The sequence below is a fragment of the Poecilia formosa genome, unplaced genomic scaffold, assembly GCF_000485575.1.
Source record: "Poecilia formosa unplaced genomic scaffold, Poecilia_formosa-5.1.2 Scaffold18, whole genome shotgun sequence".
Classification (NCBI taxonomy): Eukaryota; Metazoa; Chordata; class Actinopteri; order Cyprinodontiformes; family Poeciliidae; genus Poecilia; species Poecilia formosa.
In genome coordinates, this window is record NW_006799957.1 from 499,488 (window position 1) to 522,597 (window position 23,110).

At 37.3% G+C, this 23,110-nt stretch overlaps 1 protein-coding gene across 4 annotated transcripts in view; it reads left to right on the top strand.

Annotated features, from left to right (window-relative positions):
- Nucleotides 1–23,110, top strand: part of slc12a5a (solute carrier family 12 member 5a) — a 158,527-nt gene that overhangs the window by 42,857 nt on the left and 92,560 nt on the right. Inside the window, exon 1 of one of the 4 annotated variants that reach the window (XM_007546867.2) lies at nucleotides 12,277–12,509. The exons of 2 other annotated variants lie outside the window; for them this stretch is intronic. In XM_007546867.2, the coding sequence (XP_007546929.1) occupies nucleotides 12,455–12,509 (55 nt within the window). In that variant the 5' untranslated portion in view covers nucleotides 12,277–12,454. Of the gene's footprint in view, nucleotides 1–12,276; nucleotides 12,510–23,110 lie in introns of those variants that run through there. One more of the 4 variants, XM_007546868.2, reaches the window with a different exon arrangement.

Sequence of the window (23,110 nt, forward strand, 5' to 3'; positions counted from 1 at the left end):
TTTAATTATAAATTAATAAATCTTTACATAAGGAAAAAAATTGATATATTTAAATTTCCTTATTAATGATATTAATGAATTCCACAATAAAAGGCAAACATGAAATATAGACGGCATATATATATATATATATAGTAAAAATGCAGCAAAGAGTCCATCCATGTTCCCCATTATGTTGTTGACAAGCCAAGCCTGAATGGATGACAGCTGAAAAATTAAAGCCCACCCAATACTGCATCCAAGCAGTCCATTGTGATTGAAACATTGAACCTGTTGAAATTGTAATGAAAATCACAATTTGATATCTATCACCTAATTTTATGTCTGATTTTAATTAATACAGTTTTGTAGGTACGTCTGAAGTTTCAATTGGTTGTGCGCTTGTTGACTTGTTATGCATTAACTCTGGAAGCACAGAAAATAAAGTAAGTTTACTTCATTTTCATCAACCAGTGGCTCCCAGCCACTGGAGCTACTAACCAGTAGCTCCAGTGGCTGGTTGGTTTGTCTTTTTCTTCTGCTTTGTTTGTTGGTTAAAGAGTTTTTTTGAGATAAAGAAATGCTGTCTAAGGTAAGATTGAGATGTTAATTAACTAAAACCAAAATAAGATAAAAAAAAAATATTGGATTTGAATATGTTATTTCTCTATTTGGACATCAATCTTTTGTGGTTATAAGTCTAAAAATAAGGAACCTGTTAATGTCCGAATGTTTAGAATGACATCCAAAAACTTTCATTAACTCAAGATGTTCAGCTCCACCGATAATTAAGATAAGTCGCACATAAGGTTGGCATACATTATTGCAGTTACTGTTGTAGTTTTCCAGGCACATGTAAAATTAGTACACAACCAGGTTGAAAGGCTGTAAAAATCCCTTGAAGCTCAACTACCCTTAAGCCTACAATGACCCTTTTCTCTCATTGTTACATAACTTCCTAATTCCCACTCAAATCCTGTCATGCATACATTTTTAATTTTCCCAAATAATCCCACAATAATTTTTATGTGCTCTAATTAAGAACCATATAAAATTGTTTTTTGTTGTTGTTTCAACTAATGTGGAACACACATCCTCCAGCTTCCTTAAAAAAAACATGATCCTTCTGATTATGTTTCTGTGAAGACGAAACATGATTTGTGTTGCACCGGATAAACCGCCCCCTTATCATTTCAGTCAAGCGTCTCCTCTCTCATGTCAGCAGATGTTCTCAGCTGTAAAGCAGCTTACCGTACAAGAGCAAAAATCTTTGGTATGTTGCTTCAGGAGAGAGAACAGCCTTGATGCTGTTTTCAGTTATTTTGGTGAACATGTAAGAGGTAATGGGGGGGGGATGTCTTCATTGTCAGAGTAGATTTTTTTTTGTTGCAAGTATTTGATGATTATCCACATTGGAAATGTTGATCCGTTGTACCAAAATAGACTTAATTTATAAAGCATTTTTTCCCCCCAAGATTTAAGAAAATAGCATGAATTATATGCATAAGAACAAGCATTTTTGTTTTTTTAGTATTCAGATTTTAACTACAGTGATGTTTTTAATGGAGCCATCTATGGAAATGCGCCCTTATTTCTTTCCCTTCTCATTCAGGCCAGAGCTCCCCACTCATCCTCTTCATCTTCTTCTCTCACTTCTTTTTTTCTCTCCCTGTTGATACATCTCTTTTCTTTTGAGAAAATAAAACTGGGTCATATTTCCTTCCTCTTCGTGCTCCCCCTCCTCCTCCATGGAATAAATGAAATATAATTTTAAAAAAAGAGGTTGCTTGTGAATTTATGGAGAGATGGGAAAATGTAAAGAGCGTGCTCCATGTACACGCTGTACCCACAAAATTTAGTACTCTTGATCTGAGACACTAAAAATATATCTAGCTCACGCCGCATCCTAACCTCTGCTGTGTGCTGTTTATTTTCTGGAGATGGTACATCCACTGCTGTTTTTCTCTTTGCTGTCTTTATTTAACACTTCAGGGGTGTTTCAGTGATGACTTCCTCCCAGCACCGCTCAAGTTGTTCTGTCAGATTCACCTTCTCCTAACGTGGGAAGGTGCTCTCTCAGATAGCTGCGCTGGAAACATGTCAGTAAATTATCACACACTGGTGATATTTTATGGGTGATTGAAGATAAATAACAGCTTCTAATTCAAATCACAGAGCTTTGTTACATGATTTTTTAAACCTCTTTCATATAAGAAATGCATAAAATGAACATGCTGACTTGCAACAGATTTGTTTTCAGCAGATTTGAATTAGAAGAACCAAAAATAGTGAACATAATGCTGTGCATGAACACAGACAAGTTTAAAGTAAATAAGAACAAAAAGACTGCAACCCGGCTTCCTCTTAACAAGCTGTTTGTTTGAATCCTAAGTAATTGGATGGGAGTCAGTAATTGATTTCAGTATTGAATTCAGGTGCTACATTAGAAGAAGAGATCCTCACCAAATGGAGTTTTTCTGAGTGATGAATCTGTGTGTGCAGCTCAGTCCAGGAAACGAAGGGAGAAACAAACCATATTACAAACTCTAGTGACAGATAGGAATATGTATTTTTGTATAAGAATGTCAGAATAATTAAATATATTATTTCCCAGTTTTTCAGCTCTTTACTAATTAAGTATCGGTGGCAGACATGTATAACCACAACCAACGCTGATTTGACTGTACACAATTACAATTAAAACAACATGACAAAGCCTTCATGACAATCAAAATCAGTCTTTGGTAAACCACATTGTTGATCTAGTTACAGTTGAAGTCAAAGTTTGCTTTTCAGTTACTTATATCTTCATTTAATTTTTGGGGATAATCTCATGAGGTCGATTTGTGGGTTTTATGATTCACATTTGTGAAAGTCCTCATTTTTCTTTGCTTTATAATTTCACATCATTCAGTTCAGCTTATTGATAATGCACAAATTGTCAAGTTGTTTTAGAAGGTAAACAGATTTTGAAAAGCATTTCAACTCAACGTAATTGATTATATAGGCTTTGAATCAGTCACCTGAAACGGAGAGTAAGCATGAAAAACTCAGTTCTCTGCATCAGATTACATGACACATGTATGTAGGTTTGTGTTTACTGTACTAATAACTGAGCCATAGAATATATACATATTTTTCCTTTTAGTATTCCTTCTTTCTTCAAACTAACATATCAACACGTTTCAGTGCTTAATACAGTTTTTCGAGGTAAAGGAAGGGTTTTACAGCAGACCTCAACTAATGGTGAAAATATTGATTCAATGGCTGATTTGACGTTTGTAGATTAATTAAAAAAAAACAAATAGCTTCCTGTCTTGCAAGAAAATTGTTTATTTTCTCATCTAAAATGTTTTGTATTTATTTATTCTTGCAACGATACCGTTATGTTAGTAAATCACTAACATCAGCCGATATACAGTACTGATATATATGGTTCTTTCCTAGTGTTTTATCAAGAGCTATAATTTTAGATCTAGATCTGCACAGTTTTACACACATTTTGCATTCCTAACAAGGCACAGTAGAGAGTAGAGAGTGCTGTTGACTTTATCTGTTTGCTTTTTGTTTCGCGATAGAAACACTGAAAGAAAGTGATGGTAAGCGCAGTCGAAAGAAAGCTTATAGTCTTAGAAAGACAACAATCTGTGGTTAGACAGCAGGCCTTATCAGATAAACATGTTGGGGAAGAAAAGCCTTGCTGTGTTGTGTTGAAACATTGCTGGACCACTTTGATGTCCTTGTTCCGCCTGCCGAGGCTACGGGAATCGCCCTTACATCTTGATGCCTGTCTCACAATCAAAGCCTTGTCAAATGTGGTGGCTCATCTCTCCGGACTGCCCGGCTATTCTCAGATTAATTACTTGACAGGCACTCTGAGGGCCAACAACTTCTGCTGGCCCTGCAGGTCTCAACACAACACAAGCAAATCTCTGACACCTCAGACATGCAAACTCTGCTCTCAACAACACATTGTGATAATATTCTGCTAGAGTTTGAATGTGGTTAATTGGGCTGAAGTGATCTCTGTCCTGTTTCTATTTTAGCTTCAAATTAGTAAAATACAACAAAGTAGGCTGTTGTTCTTTCAAACTTCAGAATCTCTGTATTTCAAGGAAAGCATTAGATTTGGTTTTAGAGGAATACACTTCAAATAAGGGGTTACATTTAATAAATTAGAGATTCTCTTTAGATTTGAAGGAGCAGTGTCATGGCAAATGATGTAGTCACGGGCTCCCTAGTCTGCTGAATAGCGTTCATTATTTTTCCATGACTTTTCGCAGAGCAAAGTTCATGGCTAAGTCAGGTAATTGTCTTCCGCCCATCTCGCTTAATAGTTTAGTAAAAGTCGCCCGGGGAGTATCGTTTCTGCATGCATGTACGGATATGTTTGTGTTTGTCATTGAGCTTGCTGTAGGAGATAATTGGATTGTTCTTTGAGCAAAGTCTAATCAAATAACAGGTGAGAGAGGGAGAGAGAGAGAAAAGCCAAGCTAAAATCTAATCAAGCTGAACCCTTCAACACAAGTGCTTCGGTTTTGTAGTAACTGTATTCTCTGGTTTTTGCACTGTGGCTCAGTAATGAGACTTGGTGCCAATCAGACACACACAATTAAAGATATGCTCATATTTCTTTCTAAAAACAGCTCAAACAGAAAAACACATTACATTATTAATGATAATCCTGCTTCAGTTGAATGTGTTTTGGTCCTACACTGCAGATTTAGCTTATGAGGATCTTTTTGGAAACTAGATTTATTTATATTTATTCCCTGTACAATGGTCATATTACCCAGTGATCTTTATTGAAAGAAACAGCTTTCGTCTCTAGGATCAAATAAAGCTTTAAATGTGTTTAATAGTCATAGTGAGATTTTAAAGGCTTTGAACTCGTTTGCGAATTCTATTCCTTGTGTTTTTATCTCTTTGTCTCTTTTCCCACTTGAAGTTCAAGTGTGGGTCCATATCTTTTGTTTTTTTTTCTTCTGCCAAAAACTTGTGTAAAAATGCGGTATGCCCTTGTCAGCTACTGAAGGTGCACAGACAGACCATAATGATCTGGCAGGAAGCCAGGAAGCCACAAGAGGAGACGAGGCATTGTCACAGAGACTGCAGGTTGGAACAGTTTGTCCTTGCTCTATCTCATCCTTTGATATCTGAAGCAGCTTGAGCAGCATAACATTGTTCAGTGAAACAATGTGTTGCAGTGTGAAGCTCTGGTACCAATCTGCTTGGAACTGAGGTCTGCTGTGATGTGATTTTGTTGTAGAGACTGCACACTCGCGATGCACGCACTCAAAGCCTCCCCTAAAAACCTTTATCTGTGTGAAGTGATCATTGCATCACGTGCATGTGCGTGGAGAAAGATCAGTCCAACCAGAAGACGTCAAACACATCAATTCTCGCTACAGATTCATCTGAGAAACAGAGTCACTGACAAAACAAAGTCCAGAGAACATTTTAGACTTTGATGCTAGAAATAGGTGGTGTATTTCTGAGTACAACAGACCCGTAGTAGTTTGAGCAGTTAGGGACCACAGCTGTTCACGAAGAGCTCAAACCAGCAAATACTTGAAACTGCCTTTTAAAATGCTCATTACTGCCTATTTTAATGCTTTAAACACCAAACATAATTTAATATGTATGAATAGGCACAGTAGAAACACAGTGTCTTAGCACTTTTGTGCCATCTAACAATCATTTTCTTCTGAATATTTTGCTCCACAAAAAAAAAAAAAAATTGTGAATAGGCAGACTTTCCATAACCAACTTGGAGTCATTTTCAGCAAAAATGTGTGAATCCATGAATACTGAGCCGCAAACAGGAGGAGGTCCACTGTAATGAGACATTTGGAACAGAACCTTTGTATCAGTCAAGGTTTTAAAAAATTAACACACCTGGGAAACTGAATTTTCCTGCTTATATTCTCTAAATATACCAACATTTTATGCTTTTTCTAAAATAACGGTTGAAATAAAAAGGTTAATCTACAAATATTCTGTGCTAATTCAAATTATGTTGAAATTGTTTTTGCATCATCAACACAAACATATGAATGATGTAGAAGTTTTCATCATAGTAAAGGCTACATATAAAAATACATTTTGTTATGATTTATGAATAACTATTTTAAAATAGTCAGATTTTAAGTGAGGTGTGGAAGAAAATGTAAATATTTTTACTGTGTTCATGAATAATAATAAGAATTTTTAAAAAAATCACGTCTTAATCTCAACTTCAAAACCCACTTTTGTATCTTGAGTACATTTTATAATTTCTGTGTAATCTGTTGGCGCTCCCTTAAGGCCTAAGGTGCTGCGTACATAACTTTTACCTTATCAAGGTGAAATGCTAAGAAAACTCTTTTTTAAAATGACATCACTAGAAGGTCCTTTCAGTCTTAGGATACTTTGTAAATACATCCATGTTCTTTATATGAGATGTTAATTACTTTGCACTAGCATACAGCAAGCTAAAAATGTAAAACAATTTGAGTGAAAGAGACATATTTTCATTCTGCTGTGGAAATGCAATAAAAAATGGGAAAACTATTAAATTCGCCACTGTCTATATTATGTCTATATTTATAAAATTTTGTTTATTCTTTATAGTTTTTGGCCAAATATTATTAAGAGCCGTTGTGGGAGGTCCAGAGAGCCACCGATTGAAGACCCCTGCTCTGGTGTAATATAACGTTATATTATGGAAGCATAAACTTAAGTACTTATGAGGCCCTGAACCCTCCTTTGGGTTTTGCTTTCCTCTATTCACAGACTGCCATTCTGCCTCTTTTGGTTTTTCCAGGTTTTTTTTAAATTATTTGATTATTTTCGTGGCACAGTGGAGGCCTCTCAGTTGGGAGCCAGCTGCCTTCATCTGAGGCAGCAGGTTCATGGAGTCAGTCTGGTTGTGATGTCACTGATCCTCACCACTGTCTGAGAACTGCAGGCATAAACTTTCCAGCAGAGTTTTTAATAACCATAATTAAATCAAGGCTGTTCCCATTTTCAGGCATCCCAGAATGCTGTGTTACAATATTAATAACCAGTTCATTTATGGTGCCAAAAAGAATAAAATATGCGATGCAGCACAGCACTGCTGTAAACGACAAATACCTCCAGACTGACAAACTGCAAATGTGAATAGTTGGAATCTGTCAGATAAATCAGCCAATGTAATGTTTGCTATCAGATTTACCGAAATGCAGCTAGATCAGTGTTTTATGTTTTTGTAGAGAAGTGCACAAACAAGCTGGGCTTTCTGTTCTTTTCTGATCAAATCTCATCTAATTTCCAACCTGCCTTATTTTCTTTTTAATATCTTCTGCCTTCTAACATTTGTAACCCTTTTATAACAACATATAGTCACTGCAGCTGAATCTCCTTTCTCCCTTGTCTTTTCTAAAAGCATTGCGGACGTGTTCCTGCTTTACCCGTAAGCTCTTGATCAAAGCAAACATTGTTAAAGCTTCATGTACTTCAGCATAAATCAGCAGATTTTATACAGTCCAGCCTCTGCTGAGGGTTTTGCCAAAGCCGTCGGACATTTGAGCCAGCGTTCAGTGGCTTAAAAACATTTTTCTGATTAATTTTCTCCTAATGAATATTTGGTGTTCTTGGGAAATACACAGCAACATCAAATAACATTTAAAAGCATGCTTGAATGCACTTAATCATGCAAGGACACAGCAGCTTCAGATGAGACATACATAAACACTGTTGCTGTCAGCACTCTGTCGTTATTACATTCGATTTAAAGCGCCGGGTCATATAAAAGCTTTATAGTTTCACAAACATCTCTTTATGACATCCATCTGCTTTAGGTTGTATGTTTTCTTTCACCCAGTACCAAAGACTTCCTCTTGGCACTGTCCCATTGTTGTAAGGGTTTGTGCTAATCCAATAACACGACTCTGTTTATGGGCAAGATACTGATAAGTTGTCAACAAGCCATGTCATTTAGGGCGCCTTTTTGAAGCTTGGATGAGTCAGCAGTCTGTGCACTGAATAACAGTCTGAGAAAACCGGAACTCTAACACTGGGAAATTTAACCGAGAAGGGGAAGAAATGTCAAAGTTTGGCAATTTTATTTCCCATAAACTTTGTTTTGTTTGAATTGATTGAACAACAAAACTGTGTGTGTGTGTTTAGGTCATCGAATAATGTAGTAACTTGTGTATTTTGTTTGCCTTTCTTCTCTTCCACTAGCGTTGTTATCGGATTTGCAAACACAATAGGAAAGTGCCTAAAGAAATATTTTGATGGGATGAAAACTAAAACTTGGCATCAGGTGCTGAAATGATGAAAAGTGCAGCTTTTTACTTGGTGCACTATTTGGGTCCAGCTGAACATGTACATTATTGCTTTGTTGTTTGTTTTAATGGCAGCTGGCAAATTAAATCAAAGTTTTTTTTTACTGCCACTCAATGGACTGGAGTACCAACAGGAATTTTAAATCTTGTACTTGTGTTCTCAAGCATCTCTTTTTAAGAGTTAGTAATTGAACATCACATTTTAGATCCGTACCTGAATGTGTTAGCCATAGTTTGATCAGTTTAAATGTGCGACCTGTGGAGACATGTGGCTTCTTGGCTCCTCCACTGTTATTCTTATAAAATCAAATAAGAAATGTTGTTAATTAAATAGCCAATGGGAAATGATTTTTTTAGCTGCACTTCTGTATATTCTTAGAATATCTATAACCACAGAACATACAATGATACAAAGCTTTTAAAAGTAGTTTGTTTCTTGGTTTTCAAACGATATTCTTTATTCTTTCTTTGCTTTCCATATTTATGGCTCACTCGGCTGACCTCATTCTACAAAAAATGTTTGTCTTTCCTTTTTGAAAGTTAAATAACTCATTTTGTTCTCAAATATGAACAAATATGTTTTTGTTTTTGTTTTTTGTTTTCTTCCTGAGATTTGAAAATCCTTTATTTAGTTCATATTTGTGAAATCAATCTGCACATATTTTATTTTGTAGTAGCAAGGTCAAAAGCTGCTCTTCGAATTGAACTTGCTCCATGTGCCTCTTGTAATTGCCCCCTGGGAATAAATAGTTTATTTTTAATTGAATTTAAAATGTTGATTTGTCAGTGTGCTGGTAAACTTATTTATTTATTTATTTATTATCTATTTTAAACCATATTATTCCAATTTTAGCCCTAAAAATCAAGGATAATTATTTGTATGATACATTTCTGAGCTGTCCTTTATATCACGAGTCAAACTCCAGACCTCAGTGGCCAGTGTCCGGAAACTTTTTGATGTATCTCTGCTACAGCCCACCTGACTCAAATAATCAGGTCATTAGCAGGAATGTGGAGAACTTAACTGCATCCTGAGGAGATAAATCAGCCGTTTGATTCAGGTGTGATGAACCAGTGAAACATCTAACAGTTGCAGGTCACCGGCCCCCGGGGACTGGAGTTTGACACATGTAAGCAAGATTTTGGTTCAAAAACTAAAACATTTGCAGATAGGATTAGTTTATTGTTGCTCACATGGAGACACTTTGGACCTTTCTTTTTTTCATAATGTGTTTTAAACATTATTCTCTAAACACCCTTAAACTCATTAGGTGTAAAAGAGTTGATTTCAAGGTCATTTTAATCAAACTGGATCTAATATCGCTCAACCGTGTAAAGCATAAAATATGTGATTAACTGTTGGCTGCCTGCCGGCCATCCGTCCGTCTCAATCAACGAATATTACAGAGATTTGGCAGTCAGTTGGTTAACGTCAGCTTGTTTAGGGCAAAATAAATTTTCATTTGAGTCAGCTAACTTGCACTGAATATCAATCTGTGTGTACAAACTCGGTGGCTCCAGTTGATTCTTGTTTTCTTGACGATGTACACCTGCACACACATCAGCAGAGATAATTACACTCTGTTTTGGGGAGAGATGTGAACAGCTGCAGTAGTGATGCAGTATTGCAGCAGCAGCATGTGCAGGGCATTTCTTCTACATCCTCAACTACTTTCTTTTTGTCATGTTGCTTTACTTGCTCAATTTAGGATATTTTGCACTGTATGAGATATTTAAGAAATAAGCATAATAAATATCACAAAGATCATATGATAAAAATCATGTATTCCTTGACAACTAATATATGCACTTGATGGGCTTTTATTTAGATACGAATAACTTAAATTATTCGGTCAATGATTTTCCTTGGCTATGCTATAGCTTAGCTCTGTGCATGCATTGTTTCCAAAGTGTTCAATATTCATTTTGCAGACCTTTCACATGGTAAAAAACAATATTGTCATTCAAAGAAGGTGGGCTACTTGAATTTCTTTCATTTTTGTAGTTTCCTCTTTGTTTTGGTGCTTTGCATATAGTTACCAGGCTGCCAGACAGCAGATTTGGTTTATTTTTCCAAATTCTTTAAAATCAATTTTGTCACATTTTATATGGATTCTGAATCCTATCAGTGAGATATAGAAACGCAACATTAGCTCAAAAAATTATTTCTTACAACCAACTTATGTGAAATATAAAATATAAACAGCATATCAATCAGTCAAGCAGATGACATAAGGGTAGATCTATTCAGTCTATTTGCTTCAGTTTCTTTATTATTTATTTTACATCGCCTGTTATTTTCTTAATTGTACAGACTGAACAAATTAATTACGTTTGGCCAACCTTGTGAAGATATTGGTGTTTTGTACTGCTGCAGAGTTATCAGATGGATTTGTTATTTGGTACATGTATGTCTGTGTTTAAAAAAAGAAACATTTTAAGCTGCTTTTCTGAATTGGACTGGGTCGGTATCGGCTGATGCTGAACCTCAGATAGCTGTATCGTATTGGAAGTGAAAAAAGTGGATCGGTGTTTGTTTAGAGGAAACATAAAGTGAAAAAGTATTAAAACAAAACAATGATGGAGCGCCCTTATGCATTATATATCTGGGGGAAAAAACTATAGGAAACTAATGGAAATAATCTAATATCACATCTTGAACATGTACAGATTCATCAAAGTGAAAGATGTTTTAATCTATATTTTTGCATCATTTACATGATGAGCAGGAGATTTAAGGCATGAATGCTTTAGCTCTGCAAATTCAAAGGATCATTTTACCTTCAATATTATAATTTAATTTGTCTGGATCTCCTGCTGCTGCTCACACATCTGGCATGAAGGTTAGTACAACTGCAGAAGGAGAACACAAACATCTGAGTAAAAACTTATGACTAAGCTTCAAGGCTTGATTGTTGGTTGAAATTATTATACCATTGTGAAACTGGTTATATTTCATACAGTGTCAACAAATGTGGGAGTCCAGGGTTGCATTCTGCATCTCGTGGTAGCAGTCTACTCTGTGCATCAATGCCAGCATGACCAAAAGCAAGATGCATTCAACATAAACAGAACCGCTGCAGAAAACACAGAACCACTCATCCAGCGTCTTCATGCTGCTCACTTCTCTGCTCTCAGAACACCGTGTACCAGATCAGAAGGAATCTGCATGGATCAAAATGAGGATGGTCTAATTTCCAGCGGGGCTCCAAAGCTGAGCTGCCAACATACGGCGCGCCGGTCCTCTCAGCTGGAACTAAATGCTCCAAAGAAGGACTGAGATAACCAGTTGCTGGATTAATCTGCGTGTGCACGTCTGAGTACAAGGCTTTCCATGTTTATCATAACTCTTGACTTGTCTTTCTCCTAAAGGAAAAAAGAAAAAAAAAAGAAAAAGTCAATTTGCATTTGAAATTAAATTTGAAGTGAGTGCAGTCGCTCATTTCAAAGCAGAGAAAGAGAAGCCAAACCATGAAGCACATCTGTATATGGAGAACATCAGAGCGGTGAGGCTACTGGCTGCTCACTTCAATCACAGATTTGTCTGACAGAGGTGATGAGAAGGAGGAGGTAGAGAAAAAGGACAAAAGTGGATATTTAGGAAATCACACAACTACTTGAATATGCAATCAGCTTGGCACCTACATCGAGAGAGCAGCATCGTCTGAGAATATTGTTGTTTTGAGTGATATTAAGAAACGGAGGCGAAAAAAAACTGGAAAAGGGACAAAGAAAAGGAAATAGGGGAAAACGAAAAAGGGAGAGCAAATGCGCAGCTTTGAGGCGTTCCATCATACACCAAACTCCTGCAGCTTTACCTTCCCTCTTCCTCCCCCGTCCTCCTCCTCCTCCTTCTGGAGAGAGAGCGCAACAGAGAGAGTCACGCTTGCAAGCTAGAGAAGAGACGTCAAGAGGAGGATCCACATAGAGGAAAAAAAATCCCCCCCCCTCCTCTCTCTCTTCTGCTGCCTCTCTCCGTTGCATCCTACAGGCGGCAAGGAGTGAAGAGGAGTGAGGAGGATCCCCGGCACATTTTCTGCGCCGCTTCCCTGCAATTTCTGTGGCCGCATCACAGCGCGTGGAGAGCGGGGAGAGCTGCCGAGAGCTCGATCGGCGACATCGCTCTGCAGCAGCAGAACAAGGAGCATCGCGGAGGAGCCGGGATGCTTAACAACCTGACCGACACAGAGGAGGGGGACGGGGGAGCGCAGAGCCAGGGTGAGTGATGAGATTTGTCATGCGGTCACTCGGAGAAATCAGGGAGGTTGGACATGTTGATGCATCACATCGCAGTGCTGTGCCATGCTGATGCAACAGCATGGAGGGAGAGTGAGTAAATGTGTCCTACTTATGAAAAATAAAAAAGGACATGCAAGATGTAGACACACACACACAACCTGATTGGATTGAAGAGCACTGGTGTGTGTGAGTGTCAACGTTTTCTTCTACAGTGGATGGTCTGCTTGACTCCACCACCACTGCTTCTTCTACTGCAAGGCTGTTGTGACAGGAATAGTAATGTGCACACTTCATAGCATGGATTGTGAGCATAAGGGTGTTAAAGCTTTTAATAACACATGCACACACGCTCTAATACACACAAATAAATGCACATGCACACACAGCGGAGAATAAATTCTTAATGGCAACTTAAATATTCCCTGTATTGGTATCTCCACATGCGCACACACACACACACACCCACTGAATAACACAACCACAGATACCAAACCACCATTTCTGCTAATCCCGTCACCCCCAGCTGTCAAAGTCAGCCCTCCATCCAATCCCCTTTCCTCCACCCGCCGCTGACTCTCTGCAGGGATTCAGGAGCGAACCTGTGGTTCTGCTGGTTTGTGTGGATAGCTAAGCAGACCATGCTCACCTTCACAGGCCTGCTGGACATTCAACTTGTTGTTGCTAAAACACTCAACATTGCCAGATATACTTTAAATCACAATGACAGGTTTAAGTCGTCGTCAGCTGTCGTCTGGTTTTACTTGACACATCGTTCTCCTCAAACTGTACAGTAAATGTGAAACATTTCGTCTCCCTCTCTGCCCCATTTTGCCTGATTTTGCTCTCCGAATCGATCTGCGCTGCAGTCTCACTTTTTCATCTCTCCCGCTCTTCGTCATGCACAAGCCTTCCTTTGGCTGTCAGTCCTGGACTCCAAGGAATGCATTGAAGAGGCAGGCTGCGGATGAGAGAACAGTCACTATGCAGGCTCTTCTACCTGTGAGGGGCTAATGATAAAAATAGACCAGCTCTGGGACCATGAATATTTAACTTAATGCAGACATCATTCGCTTTTTATAAGTGGAATTACAATAATGTGTTATTAATTAGGAACAGCAAGGGTTTGACTCTGGAAACTTCTAGGCCAGGTTACCAGGCTTCACACACAGCCTTTCAGGCTCATCCTGAAGTGTTAAACTGGAGGTGCATTGCTGTGTGTGTGTGTGTGTGTGTGTGTGTCCTGTTTCTGTTTTGGATTTAAGGATGTATGTGCTGATGTGTACTTTGAAGTTAACGTCCATGTTCTTATTGAGCAAATGCTAAAGGTGCTGCAAAGTGTGTGTGCTTGCAGCTCATCACTTCTGCAGCTCCATCTAAACATCAAGACCATTTAAAATCAGCCGTTTTCTTAATTTGTTTTAGTTCAGTGCTTTGATATCACCTATGCATGTTCACTCAGCCATGCTGGGACTGTTAGAGGGAGAAATTTGCGTCTTACTCACCCTCTTCTCAGCATATCTTTTTTTTTTTTGTCACTCTGCAGCAGCAGTATATCTCTTAAATAGGATGTCATTCACACAGAAACAAACTCAACCTCTTTCCCCCTTTTCTTTGAATCATAGCTCTTCTAAGCTAGCTGTGCAACAGCCTGAATAACTCTGTTTAGTCATCAGTGTGATGCAGGGTAGCTCCAGTAAGGAGGAATGTCAGCTGTTGTTGCTGTCCGCCATCCCCTGGTACTGAAATCGCTGTCCAAGGTGCTGATTTACAACCTTCATTACACGGCGAGATTACAACCCGGACGAGGGACACAATGCACCAGGTGGAAGGGTTTATGTCCGCAGGGCTGCATCACTGCACTATGCACTTTATAAACATGAAAATATGAACGATTTCAGCTCTTCTTAACTGGCTTTTTTTTTTTTTTTTTTGCTTCTTAGAGCAGTTTAAGGGGGATGGAAGAAAATTAAATGCATTCCAGATTTAAAGGGAAGGTGGCCTTTATTTATTTAAGGAATTCAGTTAAAATGCAGGTGCAATTCTAATGATAAGATGAGCTAAATAGTGTTTACTTAAGCTGCCAGAGCACTTTGTTTTTACTGGGCACTATTAATGGTAATTCTTATAGTCCAACTGCTTAAATTATCATTACCAGGTAGCGGTTATTTCCTTCCACTTCACCCAATGGTTTTTAGCCTCTGCAATTTTTCCATTTCTGTATACAACTTCCTCATTAACGTGTCAGTTCAGTTTATCTGCTGTAGTTTTTAATGAGAGACTAGTTTTCCTTGTATGTGCATAATTAAATACTGCTTTTTAGTTCTGGCAGGAGAAAGTCAATGGCTCAACAGGGAGGCTGACGGCTAATAGCTGGTTCAGGCGTGCAGAAATGAACAAAAGAGCTTTTTTTTAAGGAAAAAAAAGCAAGGTGAGAATAATTTTACAGATCTTTGTGAAGAGAAAAAAAAACATTTCAAGCAGGAACTATTTTATATTACCAGTTGTATATCATAGGTAATTAATCCAAAATATTTGCAGGAAAATAATCGGCACCCACTCTTAATTATTATTAAAATTCTCAAAAAGGTTTTTCTTATTAAGCCAAGATCAATAATTAAAAATGGCATATAAACACATTTAATGATCCGTGGGCTTAAACAGCAGGTACAATTATGTAATCAAACACTTTTAACCAATAATAGAACTCATAGCAACTCTAATAATATTTGTAAATAGGTGCATTAATGAGTTTGTCACAGTATCTAAACTGTTGTCTTAATAAAAAATAAAAAAAGACTGTTTTGCAGTTCTTCTGTATGCTTATATGCAATATCTGTTAGAATATCTGCAATAGAAGGCACCAAAACTTATAAAAGTAATTTATTGTTTTTTGCTTCAAGCTTTTTCTAAATTTAGAATTTTGTCCAAATTTAATTCCCATCTCTTTTTAAAATAAAACATTTTATTTAGTACATGTGATCAGAGTCTTTTTTACTCTAGACAGATTTTATTTTGTAGCAAAAGTGGTTCTTCAAATTGACGACTGGACTACAGTATGAGAGCAATAAAAACAGATTAAAACTGTCAACTTTATGAAAAAGTTCACTCTTAAATACAGTGAGAGTACAAAAAGGTATTAGCATAATTACTTCAGTACCATTTGACTCATGGTATTGTTTTACAGCTTCAGTTAGAATACATAATTATTTTATTGATCATTAGTAAAATCAATGAAATTCAAGGTAAAGAGGCATTAAAAATATCAACCATATGACACAGAATGATTAATATGATGGCTGTATTTACATTACTCTGCATAATGATCGCTTTGGGGAATGTTTTATTTACCTGTTTGGGTGGATGAAACAAATGTCCCATCTATGATACCTTGGTTAAATGGCATAACTGCTCCCAGCTGTTCACACTGAGATTTTTAACTTATCTGTTGCAAATGTGCAGGAAAAAGCTCCTCAAAAAGAAAACTCTAAAAAGTTGAAGGAGGCAATTTAATTTGCTAATCTAGGAAACTTTTCACTTCTCCCCCTCAGCACCTGCGTCTGTAGCACATGAGCAGGAACATTTTTATGGTGTCATTATGAAATTTTATTATATTGGTGATGTACCAGAGATGATTTGTTCCTTCATTTTCTGTCAACTTGAACCATTTTTCTCAAACTCATATTGGGTTATGTGAAAGCATGAAATGCAGCCTATTTCTTCCAGTTATCCCATTCATATGTTTCACCAATTAACCTTGTGTTTAGGTTACTTCTTAATCAGTTCACGAGTTTTAATTATTATCATTGCGGGTTAGATTGTGTAATTTTACACATTCATCAAAAACTGCTTGGTTCCATCTCCTCCACTCATTCTCTCCTTTCCCATGATTTTCTTCCAGATGGTGAGAGTGATTCTTAAGGTGTTGAAAATGACCACTAAATGACATAAAATAAAACAATTTGTGATTACCTGAGAAAATAGCCAGTGGAGTTTCTTTGGTAATAAAAACGGTCATTAACTTCATAAGTCCATCCGCCTCCTCTCTGCTCCAGTCTGCACTCTTACTCCGGACTGTGAACGGGGTGGTAATGATGTTTTAGTTATGGCTGACTGCATAATACTGCAAAAATGCTCCCTGGGGCCCTCTCCTCGGGAAGCAGTTGTTGTGCATGCTCAACGTCATTATTCTCTGTCTACCCACTCTGCAACTTGACTACTGTGAATGGAAAGAGAGAGGAAGCAGAAATGCAGTGCAAGTCCTGACTAATACAGGCTCTTGTTACGTGGGAAAGGTAGCTCTCTCAAAAAACACACACCCAAATGTTTTTGGTTTTGTGCTGAAGTGTGTCGTCTCCCCTGGAGGAGATAGATTTATGTGGTCTGTTCTCTTTCACTTTCCACCGTTTTTGATCAGAGTTCATATAAAGTGTCTTGCAGAATTATTCATTTGTATTAAATATTTTCAATTTTCACACCAAAAACCCCAAACTTCTCAACTGGGTTGGTTTCTAGGTCATTTCGAAGGTTGTACATTTAAGTTTCTTGTTCTCCTGGATGCTGAACCTTCCAATGTTTTGGGTCTTTTTATTTCAGCTAGATTTGCACTTTGGCTAGCTCTATAAATCTTCAGAGCAGTGTCCCTGTCCTGCTGAAAAAACGCCCTCAAATCTCAAAAGCAGAATTCAATACAACTCGGCCTTATTTATATGGCGCCAATTCACAATGTCTCTAAGGAAACCCAGCAGATTGCATCAAGCCATTAATTCTACCAACAATTTTTACAGTTGATTTGGTGTTTTCATGGTATTAGTTTTGAAGTAAACATGTTGTTTTACAGTTGGCCTAAAGGCTTTAAGCTGGGGTTTTTTTAAACCCCTACATGCCTTGTTGCAAACTTTATATCTGGATTTTATTTTTCTCGTTTTCTTTCCAAAAGTCAACAGCCTGACCAGATTAATGAGGTTCATAGCTAGTAGTTGACCTGTCGACAGGTTTACCTGAGCTGTGGATCTCTGCAGCGCCAACATTTTATATTGACCTCTTATCTGCTTCTGATTAATGTTTTCATGTTGGTTTAGGTGCCACACTCTTTCCATTCTCAAATGGCAGATTGAAAGCACTTTTTTGTAACACTGAATAGAAAGTTTGTGATGTAGTTGGATAATTTAACCCTGTTTCTCCAAAACTTGGTTTTCGTGATTGTTTGTTCACCAACATTCTCCAATGAACCTCTGAGATTTTCACAGAACATCTGAATTTAAATTGAGAAATAAATATGTCTGTCTGGACTCTAACTACTAATTTATTAAGTTTTGAAGTCGATTGGTTGGACCAGACTTTTTTTTTTTTTTTTTTGAGGTACTGACACTTTTCAGATTTTCCTTTGTAAAAAGTTTTGAAAATCAATAAAAATCTCAGACATGTTAAAATTTAAGGATCTTACTGTTTTTTAAAACCTCATCCTCCCAATTCCAAATGTGGTTTTCCATCAGTGCACCGCGTTACAAATGGCTCCTGAAGTTCAAAGGAAGCTCATAATTATACATTACATAATTGAATTTAATAAAGGTGGGTTTTAATGAAGCGTAGATACAATAGTTGTGAGACAATGAATGGGTTTTCTGGCTAATTAGAATATAGTTACAATCAGTAGTGGCTATCCGGATGTATCGGACGGATATGCATTCATTGGTCTCTCAATTAAAAAGCAAGAGAGTATAATTAGTCATGAAGGGCTGCACTTCCCGAAATCTTGCTGTTGACTCATCGTGCTACGGTGAAAAGCTTAAACAAAAGCTTGTACAAATTGGGTGTCTGCGGCACACACACTCTCACAAACACTGAACTGCTAAAAAGCCATTAGTCATATGTTCTGGCGTATTAGGCATTTTAGTTTTTCTTGTGCAGAAGAATATTTCCAGAAAATCCTTCATTAGATCAATTGAATGTAGACAATGTTAAATCAATTTGCAAGATTCGCTGGAAATGAAAAATGGCTTCAGTGGGAAAATAAATAAATAAATAAATAAATAAAAAACAGCTGGCTAGTTTTAAGGAGGTGAAAAGGAGGTCACCCAGCATGAAGGATGGAAATGAATCACACCCAAAGAAGATGAACAAAGAACTCCTCGTCTCTTATGCTTCACTTTTTAAAATGAAAAGAAAATTCTGGATGTTTTATTATTTTTTTTTTCCCTGTGGTACATCTAAAGCTAATTTGATCATATTGTTTTATTTTGAATGTGTCGTAATGTAGTTATCAAAAACTATTCCACATAATCTATGGTGTAGTTTCCATATTTGACTGAATTTGGAAAGTTAAATCAAATTAAGTTGTAAAAATGGCACAACAGAACCAGATGGTCAGCTCAAACAAGCAAAGACATATTTGTATTCTTAATATTAAAGTTTTGATCTAATAATTGGTTTCTTTTTGTTAATTTGTTGTTGGGGGAGGGAACCCTATAAGCAGAACATCATGTTTTCTTGAAATCCCACCCAATCAATTCCCTTTATACTATTACTTATTGGTTTTAGAACAAGAACAGAGACGAGTTGCTCAATAGAAAAATCAAACGGAGCACATCAGGAGGCACCAGGGATTTGCACAATACAAATATTATAAAGGATCTGCTATATAAAGATCCTTCTACTTGAAGCTTACTAGTTTTCTTTTATTGTAGCCCATCCATTATATTCTAGTGGGCTTTAAGTACCGTCTAGTAAACAGTTCAGTAAAAAGCGACAAGAGCTGAGTGTGCTGACAGAAAATTGAAATAGAAGTTAATCAGGAAGCTTTTAGCGTTTGTATCATAGGAAGTCTGGTTTTAAGGTCAAAGCTTTCTCCTTCTTTTAATCATGCAATTAATCATGCAGTTAGTCATGGGTAGGAAATGGTCAGTAATACATGTTTGAGTGGGGGCATTTCACTTTGAACTATTTATTCAGCTTCACAATCTCTCTCCAGCTGAAGCCAAATGAAATAGAAGCAAAATAAAAAAACAAACAAACAGGAAATTACAATATTTAGATCATGTTTGGAACATTTTACGCGGATGTTTTACCAGAACCATAAAATAAGCATTTTCCTAAATATTTCTAGACTAATTTAAAAGAAAAATTGTCGTAAATCTATACATAGATGGTACATTTGCCTTGAAACAATCCAAGTTGTTGTTTCCTGCTGATTGTCACAGAAGAGGTCTTTGATGAGTCTCAATTTCCAGCCTATCTGCCAGTCCTCTGAACAGACGGGTTACTGGGAAATGGAACCATAATGAAAAGTCACGTATCGATTCACTTTCACCCACATAGCTATTTGTGGCCTCTAAGCTGGTTTGTGACGGCGGCAAGCTTCAGAACCATAAAATCATCTCGACCTTGCAGCACAAAAATCAGCTCCTCTAAATTTAACACTTCTGTCAAGCAACACAAGATTGCTGCAAGTCTCTTTTTATTTCATCAAACTGTTTTTCTGCATCTCAAAGAGAAATAAAACCGAGCAGAAAAGGTGGATTGCCATGGTTGGAGTCTGGCAGCTGGACATGTTCCATTCATTTGCTTAATAAGCAGTCTTTACTGTCGGGTTAGCCATGACAAACATAGTGCTGCACATCTTGCCTCTGATCATTCATCAGTTTATGCAAAAACTAGTTACTGTGCAGCATCCAATTTCATGGAGAACATTTCGGTTGAGGAAGGTCCCCGGTGGATAAATTATTTGCATTTCATAAAAAGTGGAAGGAGAAGTCACGTTTTTCAATTTCAGGCTCACATGGTACCTCTGTGGCGTTCCGCTCTCCTTGGCTCTGAGGAAGGCTACGTAATAAACTGAACACCATCTTTAATTTGCCTCGGAATCCACCAGCCAACATTTTTTTCTTTCATCTCAGCTGCATTGTTGAGTTTTTTTTTTTCTTCTCTTTTCTTGCTGTCACATGTGTGGTAAAGCCTGAGAATGTGACTGCATACAGCGAATCTCCTGTTGGCTCAAGAGAAATCCTCCTGTAGCAACAGGAGAGAAACTTATGATGTGTGCGCTGAAGGAACGGTTGGGTTGGGCGACAGGCAGAGGGCCTGCATACATGTGGGATCAAGGCTGGGCGATATGGTCTAAAATCAATATCATGATATATTGAGCAGGTCACCTCAATAACAATAAATCGACTCCCCTTACCCCCTTTTTAATAAGGAATGTGATAGGGCGGTGTAAATGCTTCACAGCCGGTTATATTGATGGTGTGACTGGTTTTTTGCAATTATTTTTGTTGCCACTTTAATGGACTTTAAACTACAGCACCTGCGATTAAATGAAGAAAATGTGTGCTTTTACTTGTTAAGAGTTATTGAACAAATGAACACAATTGAACATGCTTAGAAGTATAAAATAACTTATCTTCCAATGTCCCTGCTGAACCCAAAATGACTGATATTGCATTTAATTTGGGAATGAGCTGTTCCTTCCTCCTCGACCAGCTCTGTGACCGCTGCTTCAGTAGTTGAAATATCCTCAATTTACTCAATTTCATTGTCTATTTCACTTCTTGTTACAGACTGGATGGGATAAAGTCACACTGCAAGGACTGTACATGTAATGCAGCATCTTGTATAGATATATGCACAGCCAAAAATTACTTTTCATTTTTTTTAAAATGCTGAAAATGCCGCAAAATGACACTGGTTATTGTCATAAATTTCAGTGTTTGTTAATTTGCGGTTTATCGCCCAGGCCTCTGTAGGAGGACATTTAAGTTTTCATCATGTAATTAAACATCTTTGAGTTGCAATAATGTGAATGAGTTAAATATGAAATTCTTAGATGTTTGTGGGCATTTTTGTTACTTCCTTTTCTCCTGCATGTTCTATTGCTGAATTTATGATTCTCTTTTTTTTTTTTTTTTTTTTTTTTACCGTCGCTTTTGGAATGAATTGATTCAAATATAATTTAATCTCTGGCTGATGCTGATCTGAATTTAATTTCTTTGGCATTGACTGCATTTAACAGTTGGCATTGTTTAAATATTTTGGTGAAATAATTGTTATATTAGGCATTGTCTATGAACCGGAACTAACTGAACGAAAGGATCAAAAACATTAACATCACTATCAAGACTTATCATATTTGTGTTCTGTTGAGGTTATTTTAATGTAATAGAAATTTTCATCTTAATACCCACTTATTGTACATATTTTCTAAATTTGAATATCCATCCATCCATCAGTTCATCCGTTCATCCATCCATTGTCTTCTGCGTCTCCATGATCAGTTTCCAGAATAATCCCTACTGATATTTTCCCTCTAAAGAAGAAGACAAAAAAATGCCAAAACCATTGCAGCAGAGCAGTAATTGTATCATTCTGTTGGAGATTCCACTTTGTCTTTAGTTTCTCTGGAAAAGGTGAAACAAAATGACCTAATAGTTGTTACAGCTTTTTATGTAAAAACCATCTCCTCTTGCCAGCAACACTTCTAGGTCCTCAGGATTGTATCAGGTGTTAAACTTACTTGTTGGTAGTAAATAATGTTGCATTTGGCAGCAAACTGCGTAATATAGTACGTAATAAATGATTTTTTTTTAAATTCTTTCTCACACTCTTCTCCCCATATTTGGCACTCTGTACCCGTTAAATTTGCAAATAACATTTTATTTTAATGTGATTTCATTTGAATATGCATTCAGCAGCAGCTTAATTACATGACTTGAATGTATTCCATACTAAAACAGCTCTTTATTATGCATGTATATTAATTAACATTTTTTTTATCCCTCTTTATGTGTCCTTCTTGTCCGAGGGTTGATGCGGCGGATTGTTTAAGGCTGCTGCTTGATTAGGGCCATTATGAGAGCAACACTGTAATTTAAAAATGTCCAGTGCTATCAGCGGAGTTGTTTGGCGAAAATAGTGATTCATTGTAAAAAGAGGACACTTTGTCCCCTGAAAGTGTAGATTGCTAATTTTTTACAAAACACACAGGCTCACAAAACAAGCCGATTACATTGGATCATCTTAATGTACGGTCTGTGCTCCCAGTCATTCTTTTTGTTTTGTTTTTCCATGCCATCCTCTCTGCTGTAACATGTTCCCACAGACTCTTTTATGTTACTGAATCATTTGATGACAGTGACCTTGATAGGGATCAAACAGAAGTGACAGAGAAGAGGAAACCCACAGAGATGTGGAGAGGTCAACAGACCTCTGTTGGTGCTCCTCTTACAGACTGATGGTGCTCGTGATTGCTGGCTGTTACCTCACGCACGCTCATAAGGACAGCTCTGCAAATGTTACACTGGCTACGTACGATCTGAGTCCATTTGATGAGTGACCTACTTACATGCAGGCTCCCATTTAATCAGCTGTTGCTGGAACAGAAAGAAAGTACCTTCTCAGACTCTTCAGCGGCCATCTCTTTTTACTGTTTCCTTTCAGACAAACACATAAATACTCACCAACCAGTTGGATATATCGATACTGTCATACAATATCATCTTACAGCCTTTGTTTATATTTTTGCCTTTGGTGAAGCCAACCACTTAGCTCCGGGTTACTGCGGCTCTCCTCTTGGTCCCTCTCCCTTATCG